The sequence below is a fragment of the Diospyros lotus genome, chromosome 2, assembly GCF_014633365.1.
Source record: "Diospyros lotus cultivar Yz01 chromosome 2, ASM1463336v1, whole genome shotgun sequence".
Taxonomy (NCBI): domain Eukaryota; kingdom Viridiplantae; phylum Streptophyta; class Magnoliopsida; order Ericales; family Ebenaceae; genus Diospyros; species Diospyros lotus.
This window is the reverse complement of record NC_068339.1, coordinates 38,127,788-38,151,045: the sequence shown is the minus strand read 5'-3', so window position 1 is coordinate 38,151,045 and position 23,258 is coordinate 38,127,788. Positions and strand designations below refer to the sequence as shown.

At 41.2% G+C, this 23,258-nt stretch overlaps 2 protein-coding genes across 2 annotated transcripts in view; both read left to right on the top strand.

The window, feature by feature from the left end:
* The first annotated feature begins 10,457 nt into the window (after positions 1 to 10,457).
* LOC127794996 (E3 ubiquitin-protein ligase BRE1-like 2) overlaps positions 10,458 to 23,258 on the top strand; it is a 66,771-nt gene continuing 53,970 nt past the window's right edge. The window contains exon 1 of the mRNA XM_052326381.1: positions 10,458 to 11,957. The gene's annotated coding sequence lies outside the window, so the exon portion shown is untranslated. The remainder of the gene's footprint in view (positions 11,958 to 23,258) is intronic.
* On the top strand, positions 14,615 to 18,261 carry LOC127794804 (uncharacterized mitochondrial protein AtMg00860-like). Its single transcript, XM_052326058.1, has 3 exons — positions 14,615 to 14,696; positions 16,004 to 16,098; positions 18,022 to 18,261. Exons 1-3 carry the CDS (start codon positions 14,615 to 14,617, stop codon positions 18,259 to 18,261), a joined length of 417 nt encoding a protein of 138 aa, XP_052182018.1.

Genomic DNA, 23,258 nt, shown 5'->3' with positions numbered 1-23,258 from the left:
TTCTGGCTACCACATTCTGCTTCTTACTTCTCCATGTTACTAGATTTCCCCAAACATAGGTACAATAGCTGGTAGTAGATCTTTTGTCTTCTGCTGAGCCTGCCCAATTTGTATTTGTGTAGATCTCTATCTTCTTACTATCTCCTTTCTTAAAGAATAGACCTTGTCCTGGTGAGCCTTTCAGATATTTGAGAATCTTATACACTGCTTCTAGGTGACTCTCCTTTGGTGAATGCATATGCTGACTGACAACACTTATAGCGAAAGCAATGTCGGGTCTAGTGTGAGATAGGTAGATCAATCTACCTACTAGCCTCTGATATCTTTCTCTATCCACAGGCTTTCCAACGTCTTCCATTCTTTTCCCTGCCTCGATCGGAGTATTGCTTGGCTTGCAACCAAGCATACCAGTCTCAGTCAAAAGGTCAAGAACGTACTTTCTCTAAGAGACACTAATTCCCTTCTTTGATTTGGCGACTTCCATTCCCAAAAAATATCGCATTTGACCTAGGTTTTTTACTTCAAACTCTATGGCTAAGACCTTCTTCAACCTCTCCAGCTCTCCTATGTTATCTCCAGTAAGTATGATGTCATCCACATACACAATCAGAATGGTCCTCCTACCATCATTGGATAGTTTGAAGAACATAGTATGAACTGACTGCCCCTATTGATATCCTTGGTTCTTAATTACCTTCGCAAATTTATCAAACCATGCTTTTGGTGATTGCTTGAGCCCATATAAAGATTTCTTCAATCTACATACTCTGGTTTCTTTTCCCTCCTTGTAAAATCCTGGGGGTAATGTCATGAATACTTCTTCCTCTAGCTCACCATTCAGAAAGGCATTCTTGATGTCAAACTGATGGAGAGGCCAGTCCAGGTTTGCTGCCAAGGATAAGAGAACTCATATAGTATTCAGCTTGGCTACTGGTGCAAGTCAATACCATATGTTTGGGTGAACTCCTTTGCAACTAGGCAGGCTTTGTACCGCTCTACTGTGCCATCCGCCTTGTACTTCACCATGAACACCCACTTATAGCCCACTGGTTTCTTCCCCCTTGGCAACGTCATCACCTCCCAAGTTCCATTTTTTTCTAATGCCTTTATTTCTTCCATCACTACTTCTCTCCATTTTGGAATCTCCAAGGCTTCTTGAATATTCTTAAGAATCTGGGTTTTGTCAAGGTTAGACGTAAAAGTACGACACTTGGAAGAAAGGGCATTGTAAGATACAAATTTTGAGATAGGATGGAGAGTACATGAACGAGGTTGTTTTCTAAGAGCAATGGGTAAGTCATCAAGATTTTTTACCTGGTTAGGATTGGGTTTTGGCTCATGAGTAGTCGGAGCTATCACCGATTCAAACTCTTTTGATGCTTCAGATGCGAGAGTCTCATCGGGCTTTGATTTAGGTCTCCTTGAGTAGACAAGTGGCTCTCTGTCTAATTGTTTTTCCACATCTCCCCCTGAGTTCAAGATTCCTTCTGTGTTGGACAAAGAAGGAGATGGTATATTATAAGGAGCAGACTCAAAGATCGCAACATCAAAGTCGGTGTCTGAGGAACTGTCACGGTCGAAGATGACAATAGAGAAGCTTCCTTAATACGAGTATTAAGGAGAATTGCTAGCGTTGAGAACAGAGAATTTGGAGGGAGAAGTTAGAGCAATAGAGAGAGAGAAAGAGAGAGAGAAGAGCTAGAAGACAGATGGAAAACAAAATGTGATATTCTTCATTGATGCCTTCTTACAGCAGCCTCACTACTGATATAGTGGCAAGGCCGTGGACGTCGGGAATCCTTTTCCCAACGGTTGTAACCATAAGTTTTGTCCTATTCGACCTCTCCCACGTGGAGAATCTTTGGCTAACAAACTTAGCACTAGAAATTACAATAAACCCACAAGTAGAAAGTAAAACAAAGGAATTACATTGCAATGAAAAGAATTAAAATATGTTGCTGCTTTGTTGCTGAGGGACGGTCATGATAACTTCCCTCCCCTTCAACCGATTTCTTGTCCTCAAGAAATGCTAAGGAGATTGGCTGATCGGGGAAATTGCCTTAGGAGATCGGGTAAATTGCCTTAGGAGATCGGGTAAATATTCCCAGGTGCTGCAATCTGAAGTACTGCCACACCACTTAACCAGCACCTGGATGAGCGAAGCCCCTTGTTTCCACACTACCCTCCTCTTGATTATATCCTCTAGTTCCACCACCCTGATAGCTTCTTTAGGGAATGTAGGGAGGGTCTGCTTACCGGCTGGCTTCCCACGGATTTCTTGAGGAGAGAGACATGAAAGACTGGATGGATTTGAGTTCCTTCCGATAAATTCAGGCGGTATGCCACCTGTCCTATCTTGGCTTATATGGTAAACGGACCAAAATATTTGGGGCTAAGCTTAGTCACCTTTCCCTTAGTGATGGCCTTGAGATGGGGGTATCGCAGCCTCAAATACACCTTATCCCCCACAGCAAACTCCCTTACACTTCTCTTGCGATCGGCTACTTGCTTCATCCTGTTCCTAGCTGAGGCCAACTCTTGCTTAAGCTGTTGGGTGACCTGCCTTCGTTACTGAAGGTATTCTTCTACTGTAGCTACATTGGATGCCCCCTCTACAGCTGGTAAAGTTGGTGGTGGGTACCCGAATAGAGCTTCAAATGGTGACATTTTGATAGAAGAATGATAGTTGGTGTTATACCACCATTGGGCTAGGGACAACCACTGATGCCACTCCTTGGGTTGTAAGAGGCAAACACACCTCAAGTAGGTTTCTAAACTTTGATTTACTCTCTCGGTTTGGCCGTCTGATTGGGGGTGGTAGGCTGTAGACTTGCTCAGCTTAGTTCCCAACGCCTTCATGAGTTCTTGCCACATTAAACTGGTGAAGATCCGATCCTGATCTAAGACAATGTATTTGGGGGTCCCATGCAACTTTACCACCCGATCAAGGAAGGCCCTAGCTACATCTTGAGCGGTATACGGGTGAGTTAGCCCTATGAAGTGAGCAAGCTTGGTCAACCGGTCCACTACGACCATTATGCTGTCTCTTCCCTTCGACCTCGGTAGGCCTTCCACGAAATCCATTGACACGTTAGTCCAGGCTTGGTCCGGGACAGGTAACGGTTGCAGTAACCCCGGGTAGGCGGTGTTCTTCGTCTTACACCTCTTGCAGGCATCGCAAGATAGCACATATCTGCGAATCTCAGCCTTCATCCCTGGCCAATGGAATACCCTCTTAACCCGTACATAAGTGTTTTGCGTGCCCGAATGCCCTCCTAGTGGTGACTCATGCAAGGATTGCATGATCTTGTTCTTGAGCCCGATATTATTTCCAATCACCAACCTTCCGTGACGCCTCAACACTCCTCCACTTAACGTATATTCCTCCCCCTCCTGCGTTCCCACAGTCAGCTTTTCTATTATCCGCTTTAATTTTTCATCCCCTTCGTAGCTATCAATTACCTCATTGTACCACTCCGGCACCACCTGGGAGATCGCCGCCACACTTCCCTCTTCGTGGCATCTTGACAGAGCATCCGCCGCGATATTTTCCTTCCCTTTCCGATACTGTATGGTGTAGTCCAGCCCCATTAGTTTAGACATTCCTTTCTTTTGCAATTGGGTGTGAAGTTTCTGTTGTAGTAGAAACTTGAGGCTTTCATGGTCGGTTTTTATGATGAATCTGCCCGCTTCTAGATAATGCCTCCATTTGTCAACCGCCATCAGAACAGCTATAAACTCTTTCTCATATATGCTGAGCCCCGAATGTTTGGGGCTTAAGGCCTTACTCAAGAAAGCTAGCAGTCTCCCTTCCTGAGCTAACACTGCTCCAACACCAGTGCCACTTGCATCCATTTCTAAAATGAATGGTTTGTTAAAGTCCGGTAGCCCCAAGGTCGGCACCCTACTCATGGCTCCTTTCAGTTTAATGAATGCTTCTTCTGCCAATGGTCCCCATTCAAAACTTCCCTTCTTTAGTAATTGCGTCAGGGGCTTGCTGATGGCCCCATATCCCTCCACAAATCGCCGGTAGTACCCCGTAAGGCCCAGAAATCCCCTTATGGCCTTTATTGACTTGGGCCTCGGCCAAGACTCCATAGCCTCTAGTTTCCTTGGATCTGTGCTGACCTCTCCCTTGGATATGATGTGGCCTAAATATTCAACTTGCTCTTGACCAAAAGCACACTTAAACTCCTTAATAAAAAGCTGGTTAGATCTGAGGATATCAAAAGTGGTCCTTAGGTGAGATAGGTGCTGATCAAAGGTAGGACTATAGATGAGGATGTCGTCAAAGAATACAAGTATGAACTTGCATAAGTGAGGCTCGAATATACGGTTCATGAGGGATTGAAAGGTGGCAGGGGCGTTAGTGAGCCCAAAGGGCATCACTAAGAATTCAAAATGCCCATGGTGGGTTCTAAAGGCTGTTTTAGGGGTGTCTTCCGGTTTCATTTGGATTTGGTGATAGCCCGAACGAAGATCCAGTTTAGAAAAGTATTGAGCATTGTGTAATTCGTCTAAAAGATCCTCAACAAGTGGAATGGGAAACTTATCTTTGACCGTTAGGGCGTTTAGTTGGCGGTAATCCACACAAAACCGCCATGTCCCATCCTTCTTTTTCACTAATAAAACTGGAGAAGCAAAAGGGCTTTGGCTGGGACGGATTATGGCTTGTTGGAGCATTGCCTTGACCATCCTTTCTATTTCATTCTTTTGGGCAAGAGGGTAACGATAAGACCGAATATTAACGGGTTCGGGGTTCAGTGTTAGGTTTTAGGTTGATGGTATGGTCTTGAGCTTGGGCAGGGGGAAGGGCAGAAGGTTCTAAGAATAAATCCTCATATTCTAACAGCAAGATATTAAGAAGGTCTGAGTATGATACCTGGTCAATTTGTTGGCGAGGGGAGCTAACTGTCAATAACACCTTCCCGTGCACCTCCCGTTCCCCTCTGTCTTCTTCGATGGCCACTATGGAGAATAGGTGTGCCAGGTGGTTCCACCTTCCTGTGAACAATTTCCGCAGCCTTCTCCCACTGATCATTTTACAGCTACCCGTTTCCTTCCCTCCTGTTAGCTTCATCCTCCTCCATTTTTTCTCAAATGAGACCTCCATTTTGTTAAAATCAAAGCTTATGGGACTCACCCCTTTCATCCAGTCCACACCGAGTACAATGTCACAGCCCCCTAGTTGTAAGAGTCTTAGATCAGCCTCAAACATTTCACCTTGCATTTCCCAGCTGAAGCCATTATAAGCCGACTTGCTCAACACCCGATCCCCATTTGCCACTGTCACACTCAGGGGTAGCGTCCCCGCGTCCCCGTGATTGAGCATTCAAGTCTCTTGGCTATGCTCTCATCGAGGAAGCTATGGGTACTCCCACTATCGATAAGAATCATCAAGCCACACCCATTTGATCGGCCTTCCACCTTCATAATCTTATTATTAGCTACCCCCTTCAAAGCATGAATGAAAATCTCTCCATTGTCCTTCTTGTCGTCCTCCTCGGGGTTTAAATCCCCGGCCCCTCCTTGATCCTCTCCTTCGCCTCCCTCTAGTAGAAGGATTTGCCTTCTACACTGGTGTCCTGGGTGATATTTGTCTCCACAACAAAAACAGAGTCCTGCTAGCCTCCTCTGCTCTCTCAGTTGTTCCCCATATGGAGCCGAGTTTGATCCTCCCACGTGTTTTCCCTTCGCCAACTCCTTATTGTAGCTCTTTCCTCCGATATTGGATGTGCCCAGACCCACCCCTCTCTGTTGTTGCCTCTGCTTCTTCATCATCGCCTCCACCAGGGTCTCTTGCAAACGGGCACTCTCCGAAGCTTGTTCCACTGTTCTTGGCCTCATCATTTTCACCATTGGCCGCAACTCCTTGTTAAGACCGCTCATGAAGCTGAATACGAAATAAGCTTCCGAGAGGTGGGGGTTGTGGCGAATCATGAATGACCTTAACTCTTCAAACCTTTGCTGATAGGATTCAACACTTCCCACCTGCTTGAGTTTGTTGAATTCCTCTATAGTATCCATCATGCTTCTTTCTCCAAACCTCTCGCACAACTTCTCTGAGAACTCCTCCCATGTATACTCCCTCCTTACACTCAGGCACCCTTGGAACCATGCGTCCACTACTTCATTGAAATAAGCAGTGGCCAGTGGTACCCTTTGCGCCTGCGGTATATTGTACCAGTCAAACAGTCTCTCACATTTTCTTACCCACCAACACGGATTAACCCCTTCAAACATCGGAATCTCCATCCGAGGCATTGGGTACCCTGGTTGATGATGATTGGGAGGCTCCACCCTGTTTCTCCCCAGCATCCTCTCCAACTCCTCTTCCGGGTTTATCTCAAGTTCGGATGTTCCAATTCCTCGATCCATTCTATGGTTTTGTAGAATGGGCTCATTTCTCTTCCTAGGGGGAAAGTCTGGTGCCATCCTAATCGAATTCTGATGGGTAAACATCACCATGAACTGTTGCATCTGAGCTCCCAGTTCGTCTCGTACTCTCGCGATTGAAGAATCCAACCTTCGCTCCAATCCTTCCATGGAACTCTCTAGCTTGCGGTCCATAGCTATGATTGCCTCATGATTTCGGGTAGCTCCTAGCTCTAGTTGATCGGTTTGGTTCTGAAACTCCGCCATCGTCGATTGCACTTGCTGAAGTTGTCTCTAGACCCTTCATTCGAGTACCATCGGCCATTGTTACCGATACTACAAGTGTTGGCCGCGAATCGGTTGCTCTGATACCAATTAATGTCACGGCCGAAGATGACAATAGAGAAACTTCCTTAATACGAGTATTAAGGAGAATTGCTAGCGTTAAGAACAGAGAATTTGGAGGGGGAAGTTAGAGCAATAGAGAGAGAGAAAGAGAGAGAAGAGCTAGAAGATAGATGGAAAACAGAATGTGATATTCTTCATTGATGCCTTCTTACGGTAGCCTCATTACTAATATAGTGGCAAGGCCGCGAACGTCGGGAATCCTTTTCCCAACAGCTGTAACGATAAGTTTTGTCCTATTCGACCTTTCCCACGTGGATAATCTTTGGCTAACAAACTTAGCACTAGAAATTACAATAAACCCACAAGTAGAAAGTAAAACAAAGGAATTATATTGCAATGAAAAAAATTAAAATATGTTGCTGCTTTGCTGCTGAGGGACGGTCGTGAAAGGAAGGAGCTTCACTCAAGAACTCCCCCTGAAGTGAGTAGTAGGGAGTATGCTCAAAAAATGTGATATCTAGATTAACATATAATTTCTGTGAAAGAGGGTCATAACATTTGTAACCCTTCTGAGTAGGAGAGTAACCAAGGAAGACACATTTGAGGGCTCTTGGATCCAACTTAGTACGGTGGGAGGCATGAATGTGGACAAACACGGTGGACCCAAAAACACGAAGCGGGAGAGATGAACTGAGCCGAGAATTAGGGAAGATTTCCTGGAATTTTTGGAGAGGGGTTGCAAATGAGAGAATTCGACTAGGCATTCGGTTGATGAGGAATGCAGCAGTCAGAATGGCATCATCCCAAAAATTATTTTTCATGTGAGAGGTGAACAATAGGGCACGAGCTACCTCAAGAATATGCCGGTTTTTCCGTTCAGCAACCCCATTTTGTTGGGGGGTGTGAACGCAAGAACTCTGGTGAACAATATCTTTGCCTTGAAGATAGGGGCCCAAAGAATGATTGAAGTACTCAGTGCCATTATCAGTACGAAGAATTTGAATTTTTGTGTGAAATTGGGTGTAAATCATAGTGTAGAAGTTCATGAATACAGAACTAACCTCAGATTTATCATGTAGTAAATACACCCAACAAAGACGAGAATGGTCATCAATAAAGGTAATAAAGCATTTTGTGTGGGTCCTATTGGGGACTCGTGAAGGCCCCCAAAGGTTACTGTGAATCAAAGTAAAAGGCTGAGATGGTTTATAAGAACTGGAGGGAAAAGTAGTGTGAGCATGTTTTGCAAGTTCACAGACTTCAAATTGTAAATCCAAAAGAGTTTTATTTGAACAAAGTGAAGGAAACAAACGTTTCAGATATTGAAAACTTAGATGACCCATTCGTTTATGCCATAACAAAAGGTCACTATCCCTAGGACTAGATGCAGAATTACAAATAGAAGAATGACACTGTTTACTCATGTGAGTGTCATCAAAGTAGTAGAGTCCCTCGCATTCCTTAGCACTGCCAATCGTCTTCCCTGATGATAGATCCTGAAAGACACAATGGGAAGACAAAAATGTAGCTGAGCAATGGGATTGGTTGGTTAGCTGACTAACAGACAACAGATTGCAAGACAGATTAGGAACATGAATGACAGACTCCAAAGTAATAAATTCAGAGATACGGATACTCTCCTTGCCAACTACCGGGGATAAAGTACCATCTGCAATTTTTACTTTCAAGTTACCAGCACAAGGTGAGTATGTGGAAAATAAATGATGGGAATCAGTCATATGGTCGGATGCGCTAGAATCAATAATCCAGGGAGTACAGCGCGAAGTAGTACTAAAAGCAGTCAAAAAAGTACCTTTGTGGGCTAAGGAACTTGATGAAGGAGGCATAGAAGACTGACCCGAGGCTTGAAAGGTCGAAAAAAGAGCATATAACTTCTCAAGTTGCTCGGAATTAAAACCCCCAGTAGGGGCTAACTGAGTATGATGGACTGATTCTATTTGCTGTTCAGTCAAGGCTTGGTACCCATGAGATTTATTGGGCTATCTGGGCTTCCAATCAGTAGGCTTGTCATGTAAAACCCAGCAGGTATCTTTGGAATGGCCTAATTTTTTGAAATGGTCACAAAAAAGCCTTTTGTTTTGTCTTAGCCCAGATGCTGTGGAAGGCCCACGAGTTACAAGGGCTGAAGCCTCAGGCCCAGATGCAATCTTCTCCTTCAACATCACCTTCCACTTACTTTCTTAACGTCGAATTTCAGAGAATACCTCCCGAATGGAAGGTAATGGCTAACGACCCAAGACTCGGCTCCTCACATCGTCGAGCTCTCTGTTGAGCCTAGCCAGAAACTCGTACACCCTCTCATTCTCCATCCTCTTCTTGAATCGCACACTGTCACTCATGCACTCCCAAGATTCTTCACAGCTGAGGTCCAATTCTTGCCATAAACCCAACATCTCTATGTAGTATTCCGTCACGTCTCTTTCTCCTTGCTTCATTTGCCACAACCGAGTCTTTATCTCGAAGATTTGAGAAGCATTCTTGGCGTCAGAGTAGGTTTTGCGAACAGCTTCCCACACATCTTTCGCTGTCGGTAGGAACATGTATGTCTTGCCGATCGTTGGTTGCATGGAGTTGATCAAGTAGGAGGTGATGAGGGAATTCTTAGACCGCCATTTCTGGAAGGCCGCTACCTCCTTGGAAGATGGTTGTTTGATCTTGCCGGTAAGGAAGCCCAATTTGCCTTTGCCGTCGATGACCAGCTTGATGGATTGGGCCCATTCTCGGTAGTTCTTCCCATTCAGCTTCTCTACGGTAAGACAAATTGAAGAATTTTTAAACCCACTAGTCGAACCCATGGAGGGGATTATCTCTGATTCTCCGTCCTGAGTTATCGACTTGATAGACTCATGGCTGGTGGCCATGGCTTCTAGGGTTTTCAGAGTGACCTGGGCTTTGATACCATGAAGATGATGAGAAATTAAAAAAGACTTTTTATTCAATTAGTCTTATATTCCTTCACATACTTGGTCCCTATTTAACATGTACATAGAAAACAAAAAATGGAAACATAAGATTAAACCCAAGAAATCAGCCCCAAATAATCAGCCTAAACCTTCCAAATATTGTGACCTCAATCTCCTCCAAATCCTCTTCAAATCATTTAGGATTTCAACAAATACCCTAATTGCAAGTCTAGCTTGGTGAAGTATCTTGGTTTCCCTAATCAAATAGATCAACATAAGACGAATAGAATACTTGTTCTTGTGGTTACTTTTTTTAGTACCTTAAATAAAACTACCGTGTTGTCACTACCCAACACACTCCTCTCAAATGTCTAATCCTCACCAAACACCATCTCTTCACTCCAATCTGCCTCAAACTAGCATCCTCCAACCTTTTTGTCGGTTCTTTCCTGCCTAGTCCATCTTGGTCCATGTTCTTTACATATCTATATGTATACTTTTATTTCTAAATGTATATACCTTCATAGAAATTGTTTGAAATGATTGAGGGGCAGTGGGAGTGTCATGTATGAGAAACAGATTGGAAGAGATAAAAAACTTTATGGGTTTTATACAGTGTGGTTAAGATAAAAACGTTACATCTTTGCATTAATGCAAGTGGTTGGGTTTATGTAGCATGATTAGTTTAAAACCATTTGGTATGGCCAACTTTATTCTTTTGAAAGTTGTTAAATTGACCCTAAAAATACATGTGCATCATGTAGGAAGTTCAACCACTGAGGAAAGGGCGGTCACATTGCAACTTTACTTCACATCGCAACTTTACCAATAAGTGTAGAATGTAGATTATTCAAATTATGTAAAAATAGACCAAAGTAGGATTTATTGGGTGGTTCTATAGGAGATGCCTACAAGTAGAAATGTTGCTTTTACTTTTCGTGGATTATTCATTCACTGACTCGATTATTTTATTTATATCTATTTATTTTGGTTGGGGGTGGACCATTGAATCTGTGGTGCAAATTTGTGGTAGACTAGAATTAGTTATAGTAATGAGATTGATGTGGAGATTTTCTAGGTCTTTAATCATTCAATACCTAGGATTTATATTCTTGTGCCAATCCTATGAATCTGCTTATTAAGTTCTGTCCGTGCTTCAAATTCATGCATCAGAAACATTTGCCCATCAAAATCTTATTATTACTTATATCACCTTTTCTAGAAATAAACAAATACAAGTACTTTTTTTATCACCTAACTTGCTGCTATTGCTGGTACAACTGTTCATGACATTGCATGTTTACTCCCCCTTTAGCACAGTGAATCATATTTTATTATCATTGTGTTTCCTGTTTCCTTCTGTATAGAAAGTCACAGAACTTTTCTTCTCGTTTTGTTTTTTATTTTATTTTATAAATTAAGTTCTTGATCATGTTGTCCTAGAATTTCAACTGCAGGGATGTTTTGGAGTTGAAGGAGGTTGTTCAAATTAAAGATGAGGGTAGAGGCTTATATTCTGCATTTTGATGCATTCTAACCATGTTTAAATACCGAAATAGCTTACTTAGAAAAAGAAAATCCTAAATGCACCCTGTTTTCTATTCAACCTTTTGATATATGGATTCATTTACCCCACTACTATGTTTATCTGCTGACCCTCTTTTTTTCTTAATGCTTTGTACCTTATTTGCCAACTACAAGTCAAGCTAGAAGATATGTAGCCCCAAGACCACCATTGTGGCAATTGGTGATTTAGATTTGAGAGGGAAGATTAGAACATCAAGGTCTATCCCCTAGTTGATTCCTCAGCTGAATTGAGATTTGAGAGTAAAGATTAGCCTCTTCTTGTCGTTGCATTGTCATATGTTGTTGCTTTGTTGTATGTTGCCATATGTTGGTTGTTATGTACTGCAGCTGGTTTATGAGATTGTAAAAATGAAGCCGGAGCTAAGCCTCTCTCTCAAAAGCAGGTTTCATCTGAAAAGCAGTGGGTTCTTGCAACAAGTATCTCTGAAGTTGAGGATTGTTGTCAGTGTGCTCCAGGGAAGATTCATCAGTAGTTGGTGGTAAAAGTTGTGGCTTATCCCCCCAGCAATCTGACAACCTTGCAGATGGAAGCCTGCATCACTGGAGTAAAAAAATATTTTCAAGAAGATAGATGCCTAGCAATCAATATAAAAACAGGGTGGGATTTGCTGGTGTTGAGAAGGAATTGAAGTGGCTGAAATCTGCCTTCTCTTCTTCCAAGAATGAAAATCGGCATATACAGGGAAAATTGGATGAGGTTTAGATGGACTTGAACCAGGAAAGGTGTGTGTCCTACTTTTTACCTTTCAGACTCATGTTTTTGAAGTATCTGCTCCCTTCCCTGTGGACCTTGCTCATAGGTCCCTTATTCAAAGTGATTTTTTTTTTTTCTAGAACAAAGAAGATGTTCAAAACTGTGAAAATTATAGAGGAATTAAGTTAATGAGTCATACCATGAAACTCTGGGAGAGAGTAATAGAGTAGAGGCTCAGAAAGGAAACAAAGATGTCAGAAAATCAGTTTGGTTTCATGCCTGGTAGGTCAACAATGGAAGTTATATATTTACTAAGGCGTCTAATGGAAAGGTATTAAGATCATCAGAAGGACCTACATATGGTGTTTATAGATCTAGAAAAGACCTATGATAGGGTCCCTAGAGAAGTATTATGGAGGGTTTTAGAGAAGAAAGGAGTCAAAATAGCCTATATACAAGCCCTTAAGGACATGTATCATGGTGTAGAGACAAGGGTTAGAACATGCGGAGGGGATACTGAACCATTTACAACTACAATAGGACTGCATCAAGGTTCTGCACTAAGTCCATATTTATCTGCCCTAGTAATGGATGAACTCACTAGAGATATTCAGACAGATGTGCCATGGTGTATGCTATTTGCAGACGACATAGTGTTGGTGGATGAAACAAAAGAAGGAGTGAACACTAAACTTGAATTGTGGAGAAACAATTTAGAATCTAAAGGATTTAAATTAAGTAGAAAGAAAACAGAATATATGGAATGCAAATTTAGTAAAAATGCAAGAGTGGATAATGTTATAATAAAATTAGAAGACCAAATCTTACAAAGAAAAGACCATTTTCAATATTTGGGATCAGTGATTCAAAAAGATGGAGAAATCCACGAGGATGTCGCACATAGAATTAAGGCAGGTTGGCTAAAATGGAGAAATGCATCGGGGGTGTTATGTGATGGTAAAATCCCATTAAAATTGAAAGGGAAATTTTATAGGACAACTATAAGACTAGTCTTGCTGTATGGCTCAGAATGTTGGGCAGTCAAATACCAGCATGAGCAAAAGACGAGTGTAGCGGAGATGAGGATGTTAAGATGGATGTGCGGACATACAAGAAAGGATAAAATTAGAAATGAAGTTATTCGTAATAAGGTAGGAGTAGTGCCAATCGAGGAGAAGATGAGAGAGACTAGACTAAGATGGTTTGGTCATGTGAGAAGGAGACTAAGAGACGCTCCTGTGAGGAGAGTTGATGAAATGGAACAATTAGTCACAAAAAGAGGTAGAGGTAGACCCAAGAAGATTTTGTGAGAGACATTAAAATTTGATATGAAATATATGGATCTAAAAGAGGATATGACAAAAGACAGAAATACATGGAAGTCTAGAATTCATATAGCCGACCCCACATAGTGGGATAAAGGCTGGATATGTTGTTGTTGTTGTTGTTGTCATGTTAGATTTTAGTTGTCTTGATATGATATGATAAATTCCTTGATTGATGGCTGCCTTGGGAGGGTTATATGTATTGACTAAGTCTTTGCCCAACATCTGCAATAACTTTTGCCCAAATTTTTGCTATGACGTGAGGGTTGTGGTCTAATATCATTATCATTGTGGTCTAATATGATTGTCATGGTACTAAACCACGGTCTTGAAGAACAACCATGCCACCAGTTTTGTGGTGTAATTCCTAAAGGCTCAGATGATGGTAATATATTTAGATAATCCATCCACTACTACTATTGTGGAGCCAAATCTAGTGGATGTTAGTAGTGTTCTGATGAAGTCCAAAGTAATACTACTCCATTGTCACGACAACACTTCCTATTAGCAATCATTTTTATTTTACTGTAATTCATAGCTTATTTACTGTTTGGATTTACTAGTTATTATTGTAATTTCTAGAATAGTTGTTAGCTGTTTGTTAGCCATAGATTGCCACGTGTAAAGGGGCTTGAATAGGACAAATTATGTTGTTATAGCCGTTAGACAGCAGGGAATCCCCTATGGTAATGCCTATCCTACCGAGTATATCACCTTCCAAGTCTCTCTTGGAACGACAACTAGAATGAATATCAATTTTCTGAATTCCTCCCTACATCTCTTTGTCTCTCTCTTCTAAATTCTTCTCATTATCTCTCTCTTATCTCTTCCTTCTCTCTGTTTTCCTCTGCAAAACCAATTGCATCTTCTTAATTCTCACTAAATTAGGAGTGCAATCCTCTTATCACCTCATTTCCGTGACAATTTGGTATTAGAGCATCGGTTCTTGGCCGAAGCTGATAGGTGGGTGCAATGGTAGAAGGAACCCATATGAAGAATTTCGAGACACAGTTGCAGCAAGTCAGCTTAACTGTGTCGGATGTCCAGAGTAGCATTGACCAACTGGAGATCGGGAGGGGGGAAGAAACCCTGAGGCGATCATGGCGATGGATTGCAAGCTGGAAAGTTCGTTGGAAGGAATGGAACAGAGACTGGAAGGGTCCATGGCGAGGCTATGAGAAGACATGGGGGCGTAGTTGCAGCAATTCATGATCATGTTTACTTGCCAAAACATGGTAAGAATGGCTCCTGACTTTCCTTCGCATGAAAGAGACAATCCCATATTACCAAGAAATAGAATGAATAGGATGGAAGGAACCTCATAGATTGAGGTAGATCTTGAGGAGGGATTGGAGGGAGCTATGGGTTGGGAAAGGAACAAGCAGCCTCATGGCCATCCTCTGAGGTTTCCCATGCCCCAGATGGAGATACCGGCATTTGAAGGTTTTGTAATGTTGTCTCGAGTATATGGTATAAGAAGAAGAAAAGTGAAAGTAGTGAGTGATGGCAGTGTGCTAGAGGGCCATTGAAGAATTAGATAGAAGTTTATATCTCAAATTGTAATTAATAGAAATTGGGGGGGTTAAACTGTAAATATCTAATTCTTCTCTAGTGATAACCGCCCACTCTATTTATAGAGTGCTAGGGGGTGTGTGTGGCCATTCTATTCTCTTCTATTGTAACGAGTGCATTGTATTCTCTGAGAGGAAGGCTAGAGTTCTGTTGTTAGCTTTGTAATCTTGGGAGAGAAGTTGTTGTTTTTGTACTCGGGAATAGGGGAAAGATCTTGTTACTATACTGGTCATTTTTCTTTGCTTTATAAGACTGCTCGAGGTGCTCTTTGAAGGTTGGATGTAGGTTTCCTTAAAGGAAATTGAACCAGGATAAATCTTTGCGTTGTGTGGTTTGTTTTCTGTTTCTTGTTCTTATTTTCTTTCTGTTTGATTGCTTAAGTTTTTTGTTTCAATTCCTATTATCACCGGGTGGACTTGGGAGTGTTGAGAGAGGCATATATCATCTAAAGGTAATTCCGCATAGTCCTAGGTTAACAGAAGGAGTTAACCCCCGGTGGTGGTTGAGGAAATGTGAGAGGATATTCAATTGGCACAACATACCTAGGGGGCAGAGGGTGTCGTTAGCCACTGCTTACTTCAGTGAAACAGTTGATGCTTGGTTTTAGGGGTGCCTTAGTGAGAGGGAAGACTACACATGGGAAGAGTTTTTTGAAAAATTATGTGAGCATTTTGGGGAGAAGAGTATGGTGGATATGATAGAAGAGTTTAATAAGCTTAAGCAAACAAGGAGCGTTGGGGCTTATTTACAAAAGTTTGAGGAATTAAGATCATTCATGATTTGCCCCAACCCTCATTTATTAGAAGCTTACTTTGTGTCAAGCTTCATGAATGGCTTGAGTGAGAAGTTACGACCAATGGTAAAAATGATGAGACCAAGGATAGTGGAGCAAGCCTCTGAAAGTGCCCAATTTCAAGAAATGTCAATAGAGGCATTAATGAAGAAGCAAAGGCAGCAACATAGAGGGGTAGTGTCGGGGACAAGCCTTGTTGGAGGAAAGAACTATCACCGAGATATGGCAAAAGGGGACCAAGGAGTAAGGAATGTAGGAGGATCAAGCTCGGATCCATACGGGGAGTAGTTAAGAGAGCAAAGGAGGTTGGCTGGTCTTTGTTTTCGATGTGGTGACGAGTACCACCCTGGGCATCAATGTAAGAGGTAGATTCTGCTATTGGAAGGGGATGAAGAGGACCCAGGGAAAGCAGAGGGAGAGGACAATGGGGAGGATGGAGAGGAAGATAATGGGGTGATCTCAATTCATGCTTTGAAGAAGGTAGATAACAATAAAATTATCAAGGTAGAGGGACAAGCTAACGGGTGTAATTTGATGATTCTAATTGATAGTGGGAGTACCCACAGTTTTTTTGATAGAAGCACGGCCAAAAGACTCAAGTGTTAGCTCACGGGAACCCCACCCTTGAGCGTGACAGTGGCCAATGGAAGTCGAGTGATAGTAATTCAGCCTATAATGGCTTTGGGTGGGAGATGCAAGGAGAAAGGTTTGAGGTAGACTTGAGACTACTGTAGCTAGGGGGTTGTCATGTAGTTCTTGGCATGGATTGGATGAAAGGGGTGAGCCCCATTAGCTTTGACTTCAACCGGATGGAGGTCTCCTTTGAGAGGGAAGGGAGGAAGATGACGTTGATAGGGGGAAAAGAAACGGGGGCGTGCAAAATGATTTTTGGGAAAAAATTGCATAAGGTGATCAAGGAAAAGTGGAGTCAATTGGCAAATCTATTCTCAATTGTGCCCCTAGAGGATAGCCATGCTGAACAAAGGGGGCAAGGAGAGATATTCCTGACAGTTAGCACACCCCAAGGTATGTCCAACCAAGTACATCACTTAGATTCTCTTAATACATTGCTGGAAGATTATGAGGATTTATTTGTTGAGCCCACATCCCTTCCTCCTACTCGAGTTTTTGACCACACTATAAACCTAAAGCCAAACATGGAACCAGTTAACATTAGGTGTTACCGATATTCCCCAATCCAAAAGAATGAGATCAAGAAAATGGTTAGGGATATGCTTTAACAGTCTATTAGCCACCCTAGCCAAAGCCCTTTTGCTTCCCCTGTTTTATTAGTTAAAAAGGAAGATGGATCATGGCGATTTTGTGTGGATTACTGCTAACTCAATGCCATGATCATCAAGGATAAGTTTCCTATACCCCTTGTTGAGGACCTTTTAGATGAATTACATAATGCCCAATTCTTTTCTAGGTTGACCTACACTTGGGTTAACATACCTAAAACAACCTTTAGAACCCACCATGGGCATTTTGAATTATTGGTGATGCCATTTGGACTCACCAATGCCCCAGCTACTTTTCAATCCCTCATGAACAGAATTTTTGAACCCTACATTCGAAAATTCATATTGGTATTTTTTGATGATATACTCATTTATAGCCCTACTTTTGATCAAGACCTATCCCACCTAAAGACCACCCCTGAAATCCTCAGGTCTAATTAGCTCTTTATTCACAAATCTAAGTGTGCTTTTGGTGCAAGTTGAGTATTGACGTAGCGGAAGCCTTCTAATAACCCGTTGATTCGCTCACGAATACTGGATTATAGGACTCAATCAATAAATCGTTAATTCTAAAGAATACCGAATAAATTGAAGATAATTAAGAGAAAATTTCAACAGAAATTTTATTGAAAATTCATCAATCGATTCCAAAACCTCCTATAAACATAGAATTTATAGGCTATAATTTGAAAAATATCCCAAAACCCTAAATCTCGAATCTTATCAAAAAAGGAAAGATTGAGATTTCATTACAGAATTAAAAATCAGCATGAAATAAGGAAAATCTCTCAAAACAGCATGTTAAAATTTACTTCCTAATGAAAGTTATTAGCGAATCAATCATTTCCTAAAATAGAAAAATTGCTAATTTCGAGGCCTAAACGAAGGAATTTGCTCGAAAAAGCATAGACCTCACCAGCAAAGCTGGTGACTCGAAATCATTAGCCCGATTCCCTTAAAGTTAGCCTTTAAAATCGCCCAAATCACACTTGTCATAAAATGCTAAGGCCATCTCATCCACATCAAGTATTTAGGGCATGTCATATCTCGGGAAGGTGTTAGCATAGACCCAAGACAAGTAGAGGCTATGGTGACTTGGCCAAGGCCTACATCAATGAGAGGGCTAAGAGGATGTTTAGGATTAACCGGTTACTACTGGCAGTTTGTGAAAGACTATGGGGCCATCAGTAAGCCCCTAACAGACCTCTTGAAGAAAGGGGGATTCAATTGGGGGCCCTTAACTAAAGAGGCTTTTAAGAAGCTGAAGGGGGCCATGAGCAGGGTGCCAGTCCTAGGGCTGCCCGACTTTACAAAACCTTTTGTTCTAGAAACCGATGCAAGTGGAACGGGCATTGGGGCAATGTTGGTACAGGAAAGACGACCATTAGCATTTTTGAGTTAAGTCTTAAGCCCTAAGTATTCGTGGCTCAATATAGCAGTATTAATGGCTGTTGACAAGTGGAGGCATTATTTGGAAGGGGGCAGATTCATAATTAGGACCAATCATGAAAGCCTAAAGTTTCTATTACAACAGAAACTACATACTTAGCTACAGAAGAAAGGCATTTCTAAACTGATGGGCTTTGATTATACCATATAGTATAGGAAGGGAAGAGAAAATATTGCCGCTAATGCTCTATCAAGGCGCCATGAGGAAGGGAGTACAACAACCATAACCCTAGTGGTCCCAGAGTGGTACTAAGAGGTGGTTAACAGTTATGAGGGAGATGAGAAGATAAAAGGGCTGCTGGAAAGGTTGTCTATAGGATCCACCGAGGTAGAAGGTTACACCTTAGTGGAAGGAATGCTAAGATACCAGGGAAGTGTGGTGATTGGGGATAATGCAGAACTCAAGGGTAAAATCATGCAAGCCTTGCATGAGTCTCCTTCGGGAGGCCACTCGGGAGTGCAAAACACTTACTTGAGAGTGAGGCAACTCTTTCATTGGCTGGGAATGAGAACAGAAGTTAAGAGGTTTGTGATGGCTTGTGACACCTGCAAGAGGTGTAAGTCAGAAACGATAGCCTACCCGAGGTTATTACAACCACTGCCTATTCACAGCCAAGCTTGGTTAAGTGTGTCCATAGATTTTGTGGAAGGGTTACCCAAATTAGAGGGGAAAGACAGTATATTGGTGGTAGTGAACTGGTTTACAAAATTTGCTCATTTTATAGGGTTGACTCACCCTTATACGTCTCAAGAAGTGGCTAGGGTCTTCTTAGACCAAGTGGTTAAGCTGGATGGGACTGTTGAGATTTGTGATATTTTTCTTTAATTAAAGTTGATTTAATTTTTTGTTTTTTCATTTATGTCTCCATTATTATATTTTCTATTATATTTTCCATTTGTAACTGAAGTTTGGCATTCATTTTTGGAATGCAAAACATCCTACATTTAAAGTTTTATTTATAGCTTTTCAGTTTTATTTGGTTAATGCTATGTATTCAAGTCCTATATAAATAGGACTTCATTTCTATCCTTTGCAGTAGTGTGAGTTTTAATGCAAGCTTTCATTTCAATAAAAAGAAGTTATTTTTCTCCCAATTCTGGTTTTCTTCTTCTCACATTTTTCTTTTTTCTATCTCTTTGTCTAACATAACATTGAGACTTTACCATTGCTTCCGCAATACCTTCTTCTATTTCTTATATTTCAACAGTGGTATTAGAGCCTAAAGGGATGTGATTTTGTTTGAGAGAAGAGAATTCCACTTTTGTACTTTACAACATGTCTTCTAATTTTGGTGTTTCCACTCCTCCACAATTTAATGGTGACAACTACCAATTTTGGGTTGTTAAAATGCAATCCTATCTCAAAGCACTTGGCCTTTGGCAATCTGTTTTGAATGATGCTGATCCTCCACCATTGGGAGCAAATCCAACTTTGAATCAAATAAGACAGCATGAGGAGGAGAAATCAAAGAAGCCTAAGGCTTTATCTTGTATTCATGCTGCTTTATCAAATCCTATTTTTGCAAGGATTATTGATTGTGACACAGCCAAGAAAGCTTGGGATAAGTTGAAAGAGGAGTTTGAAGGAAGCACAAGGGTGAAGGCTGTTAAATTATAACTCTCAAAAAAGAGTTTGAGATGCTGAAGATGAAGGATTTAGACACTGAAGGAGTACACTACCAAAGTGATGACTGTTGTGAACCAAATCAGATTAGCTGGTGAAGATTTTCCAAATCAAAGGGTTGTGGAAAAAATAATGGTAAGTGTCCTTGATAGATTTGAGTCGAAGATCTTAGCCATAGAGGAGTCCTATGACTTGACTACTCTCTCTATAGCTGAGTTAATTAGCAAATTACAAGCCTAAGAGCAAAGGGATGCAATCCGTAATGAGGAGCATGTTGAAGATGCCTTTAATGCCAAATTCAAAGGCAAGAAACCTATTGCAAGGGATGATAGAAAGGCAACCGAAGATCAAGGGAGCAAGGGAAAAGGAGGAGTATCAAGAAGGGGAAAATTTCCTCCTTGTCGTTTCTGCAAAAAGACCAATCATGCTGAGGAAAATTGCTGGTACAAAAACAAGCAAGTCTACCATTGTGATTATTGTGATAAGAATGGTCATACTGAAAAGTTTTGCCGTGCCAAGCAAAACCAATCATCCCAACAGCCCCCACAACAAGCTAATCATGCAGATGATCAAAAGCAAGAAACAACTTTCTTGTTTATGGCTTCTCATGTTGTTGAAACAGATATAAACTCATAGCTTATTGACAGTTGCTGCACCACCCACATGGCTAAAAATATCAGTCTTTTTAGCCAGATTGACAAATCTATAAGGACAAAGGTGGTCCTTGGACATGGAGAGATGGTACTAGCTAAAGGTAAAGGTAATCTCATCATGCATACTAACCAAGGTGAAAAGAAAATCTCTAATGTTTTATTTGTTCCAAGATTATCTCAAAACTTGCTTAGTATTGCTCAGTTGATGCATAGCAAATTTTCTTTGTTTTTCAAAGATCGTGTTTGTACTATTTATGACCCACAAGGAGTGGAGATAGCAAGGAACATGGTTGACAATGCATTCTTTTTGAATGGTGAGAAACTCTCCAATCCTACAATTTTTAGAAGTTTGGTAGGAAGTTTGCTATATTTGACGACATCCAGGCTGGATTTAATGTTTGCTGCAAGTATGCTCTCAAGATATATGAATTCTCCTAGTGAAGTTCATTTTGGTATTGCTAAAAGGGTGCTTAGATACTTAAAGGGTACTCTTGATTTTGGAATTTGGTTTGAGTCCATTGGTGACTTGAAATTGATTGGATATGCTGATAGTGATTGGGCTGGTTGTGTTGATGATTCTAAAAGCACTTCTAGTTATATTTTTTCTCTTGGCATTGGGGTTTTTTCTTGGAACTCAAAGAAGCAAGAAGTTGTGGCTCAATCCACCGTTGAAGCTGAATATATTTCAGCAGCAGGTGCTGCAAATCAAGCAATATGGCTTCGCAAATTGCTTGGTGATTTAGGATATGAACAAAAGGAGCCTACGGAATTGTTTTGTGATAACAAATCTGCTATTGCTATCGCCTCCAATCCAGTACAACATGGTAAAACAAAACACATTAAAGTTAAGTTTCATTTGTTGAGGGAAGCAGAGAAAGAAGGCGAGATCAAGCTCACTTATTGCAATTCAAAATTTCAGCTTGCTGACATCCTCACAAAAGCTTTACCGTGTGGTCAATTTGAATTTTTACGCTACAAGTTGGGCTTAACAAAGAAAAATCTCAAGGAGTGTTGAGATTTGTGATATTTTTCTTTAATTAAAGTTGGTTTAATTTTTTGTTTTTTCATTTGTCTCCATTATTATATTTTCTATTATATTTTCCATTTGTAACTGAAGTTTGGCATTCATTTTTGGAATGCAAAACATCCTACATTTAAAGTTTTATTTATAGCTTTTCAGTTTTATTTGGTTAATGCTATGTATTCAAGTCCTATATAAATAGGACTTCTTTTCTATCCTTTGTGGTAGTGTGAGTTTTAATGCAAGCTTTTATTTCAATAAGAAGAAGTTATTTTTCTCCCAATTCTAGTTTTCTTCTTCTCACATTTTTCTTTTTTCTATCTCTTTGTCTAACATAACATTGAGACTTTACCATTGCTTCTGCAATACCTTCTTCTATTTTTTATATTTCAACAGGGACTCCTAAGTACATTGTTTCAGATCGGGACAAAATTTTCACTAGTTCAATGTGGTAGGAACTCATGAGGGCCTTTGGAACTAAACTAAGCATGTCTACAACATACCATCCTCAATCAGATGGGCAGACTGAGAGAGTGAACCAAAGCTTGGAGACCTATCTAAGGTGTAATTGCCTTTTACAGCCTAAGGAGTGGCATAGGTGGTTATTTTTGGCTCAATGGTGGTATAACACCAACCACCATTCTTTTATCAACATGTCCCCCTTCGAGGCCCTATTTGGATACAAACTGCCTATCCTACTAGCCGTGGAAGGAGGCTCTAATGTAGCAACAGTGGATGACTATCTACAACAATGAAGAAGGATATCACAACAGTTGAAGCAGGAACTAGCTACTGCCTAAAATCGAATGAAACAAACAACTAATAGGAGAAGGAGTGAAAGGGAGTTTGCTGTAGGGGACGAGGTATACTTGAGGCTAAGGTACCCGCATTTAAAGTCTTGCTCATGGAAAGGTAACTAAGCTTAGTCCCAAGTATTTTAGGCCTTTTCCCATAGAGGCTAAGGTAGGAAGAGTGGCATACCGTCTAAGGCTATCAGCCAGGTCCCAAATCCATTCAGTATTTCATGTGTCCCTTCTAAAGAGTTCCATGGGAGCAGAACTAGTGAGTATTGCCTTACCTATACTTCCTAAACTTACTAACAAACCGGTGGAACCAAAGGCTATTATTGAAAGAAGGGTGATATACAAGCACGGGGCTCCCTTGATTCAAGTTTTGGTCAAATGCCAAGACAGTTCGTCGGATTACAACACTTGGGAGTACCTCCCGGACCTCCTAAAGCAGTTTCCGAGGGCTGCCAGCCTCCTTAACATTTCTTAAGGACAAGAAATCGGTTAAGGGAGGGGAAATTGTCACGATAGCACTTCCTATTAACAGTCATTTTTATTTTGCTGTAATTCATAGCTTATTTACTGTTTGGATTTACTAGTTATTACTGTAATTTCCAGAATAGTTGTTAGCTGTTTTTTAGCCATAGATTGCCACGTGTAAAGGGGCTTGAATAGGACAAATTATATTGTTGCAGCCGTTGGATCGAAGGGAATCCCTTGTGGCAGCGCCTATCCCACCGAGTATATCACCTTCCAAGTCTCTCTTGGAACGACAATTGGAATGAATATCAATTTTCTAAATTCCTCCCTACATCTCTCTGTCTCTCTCTTCTAAATTCTTCTCGTTATCTCTCTCTTATCTCT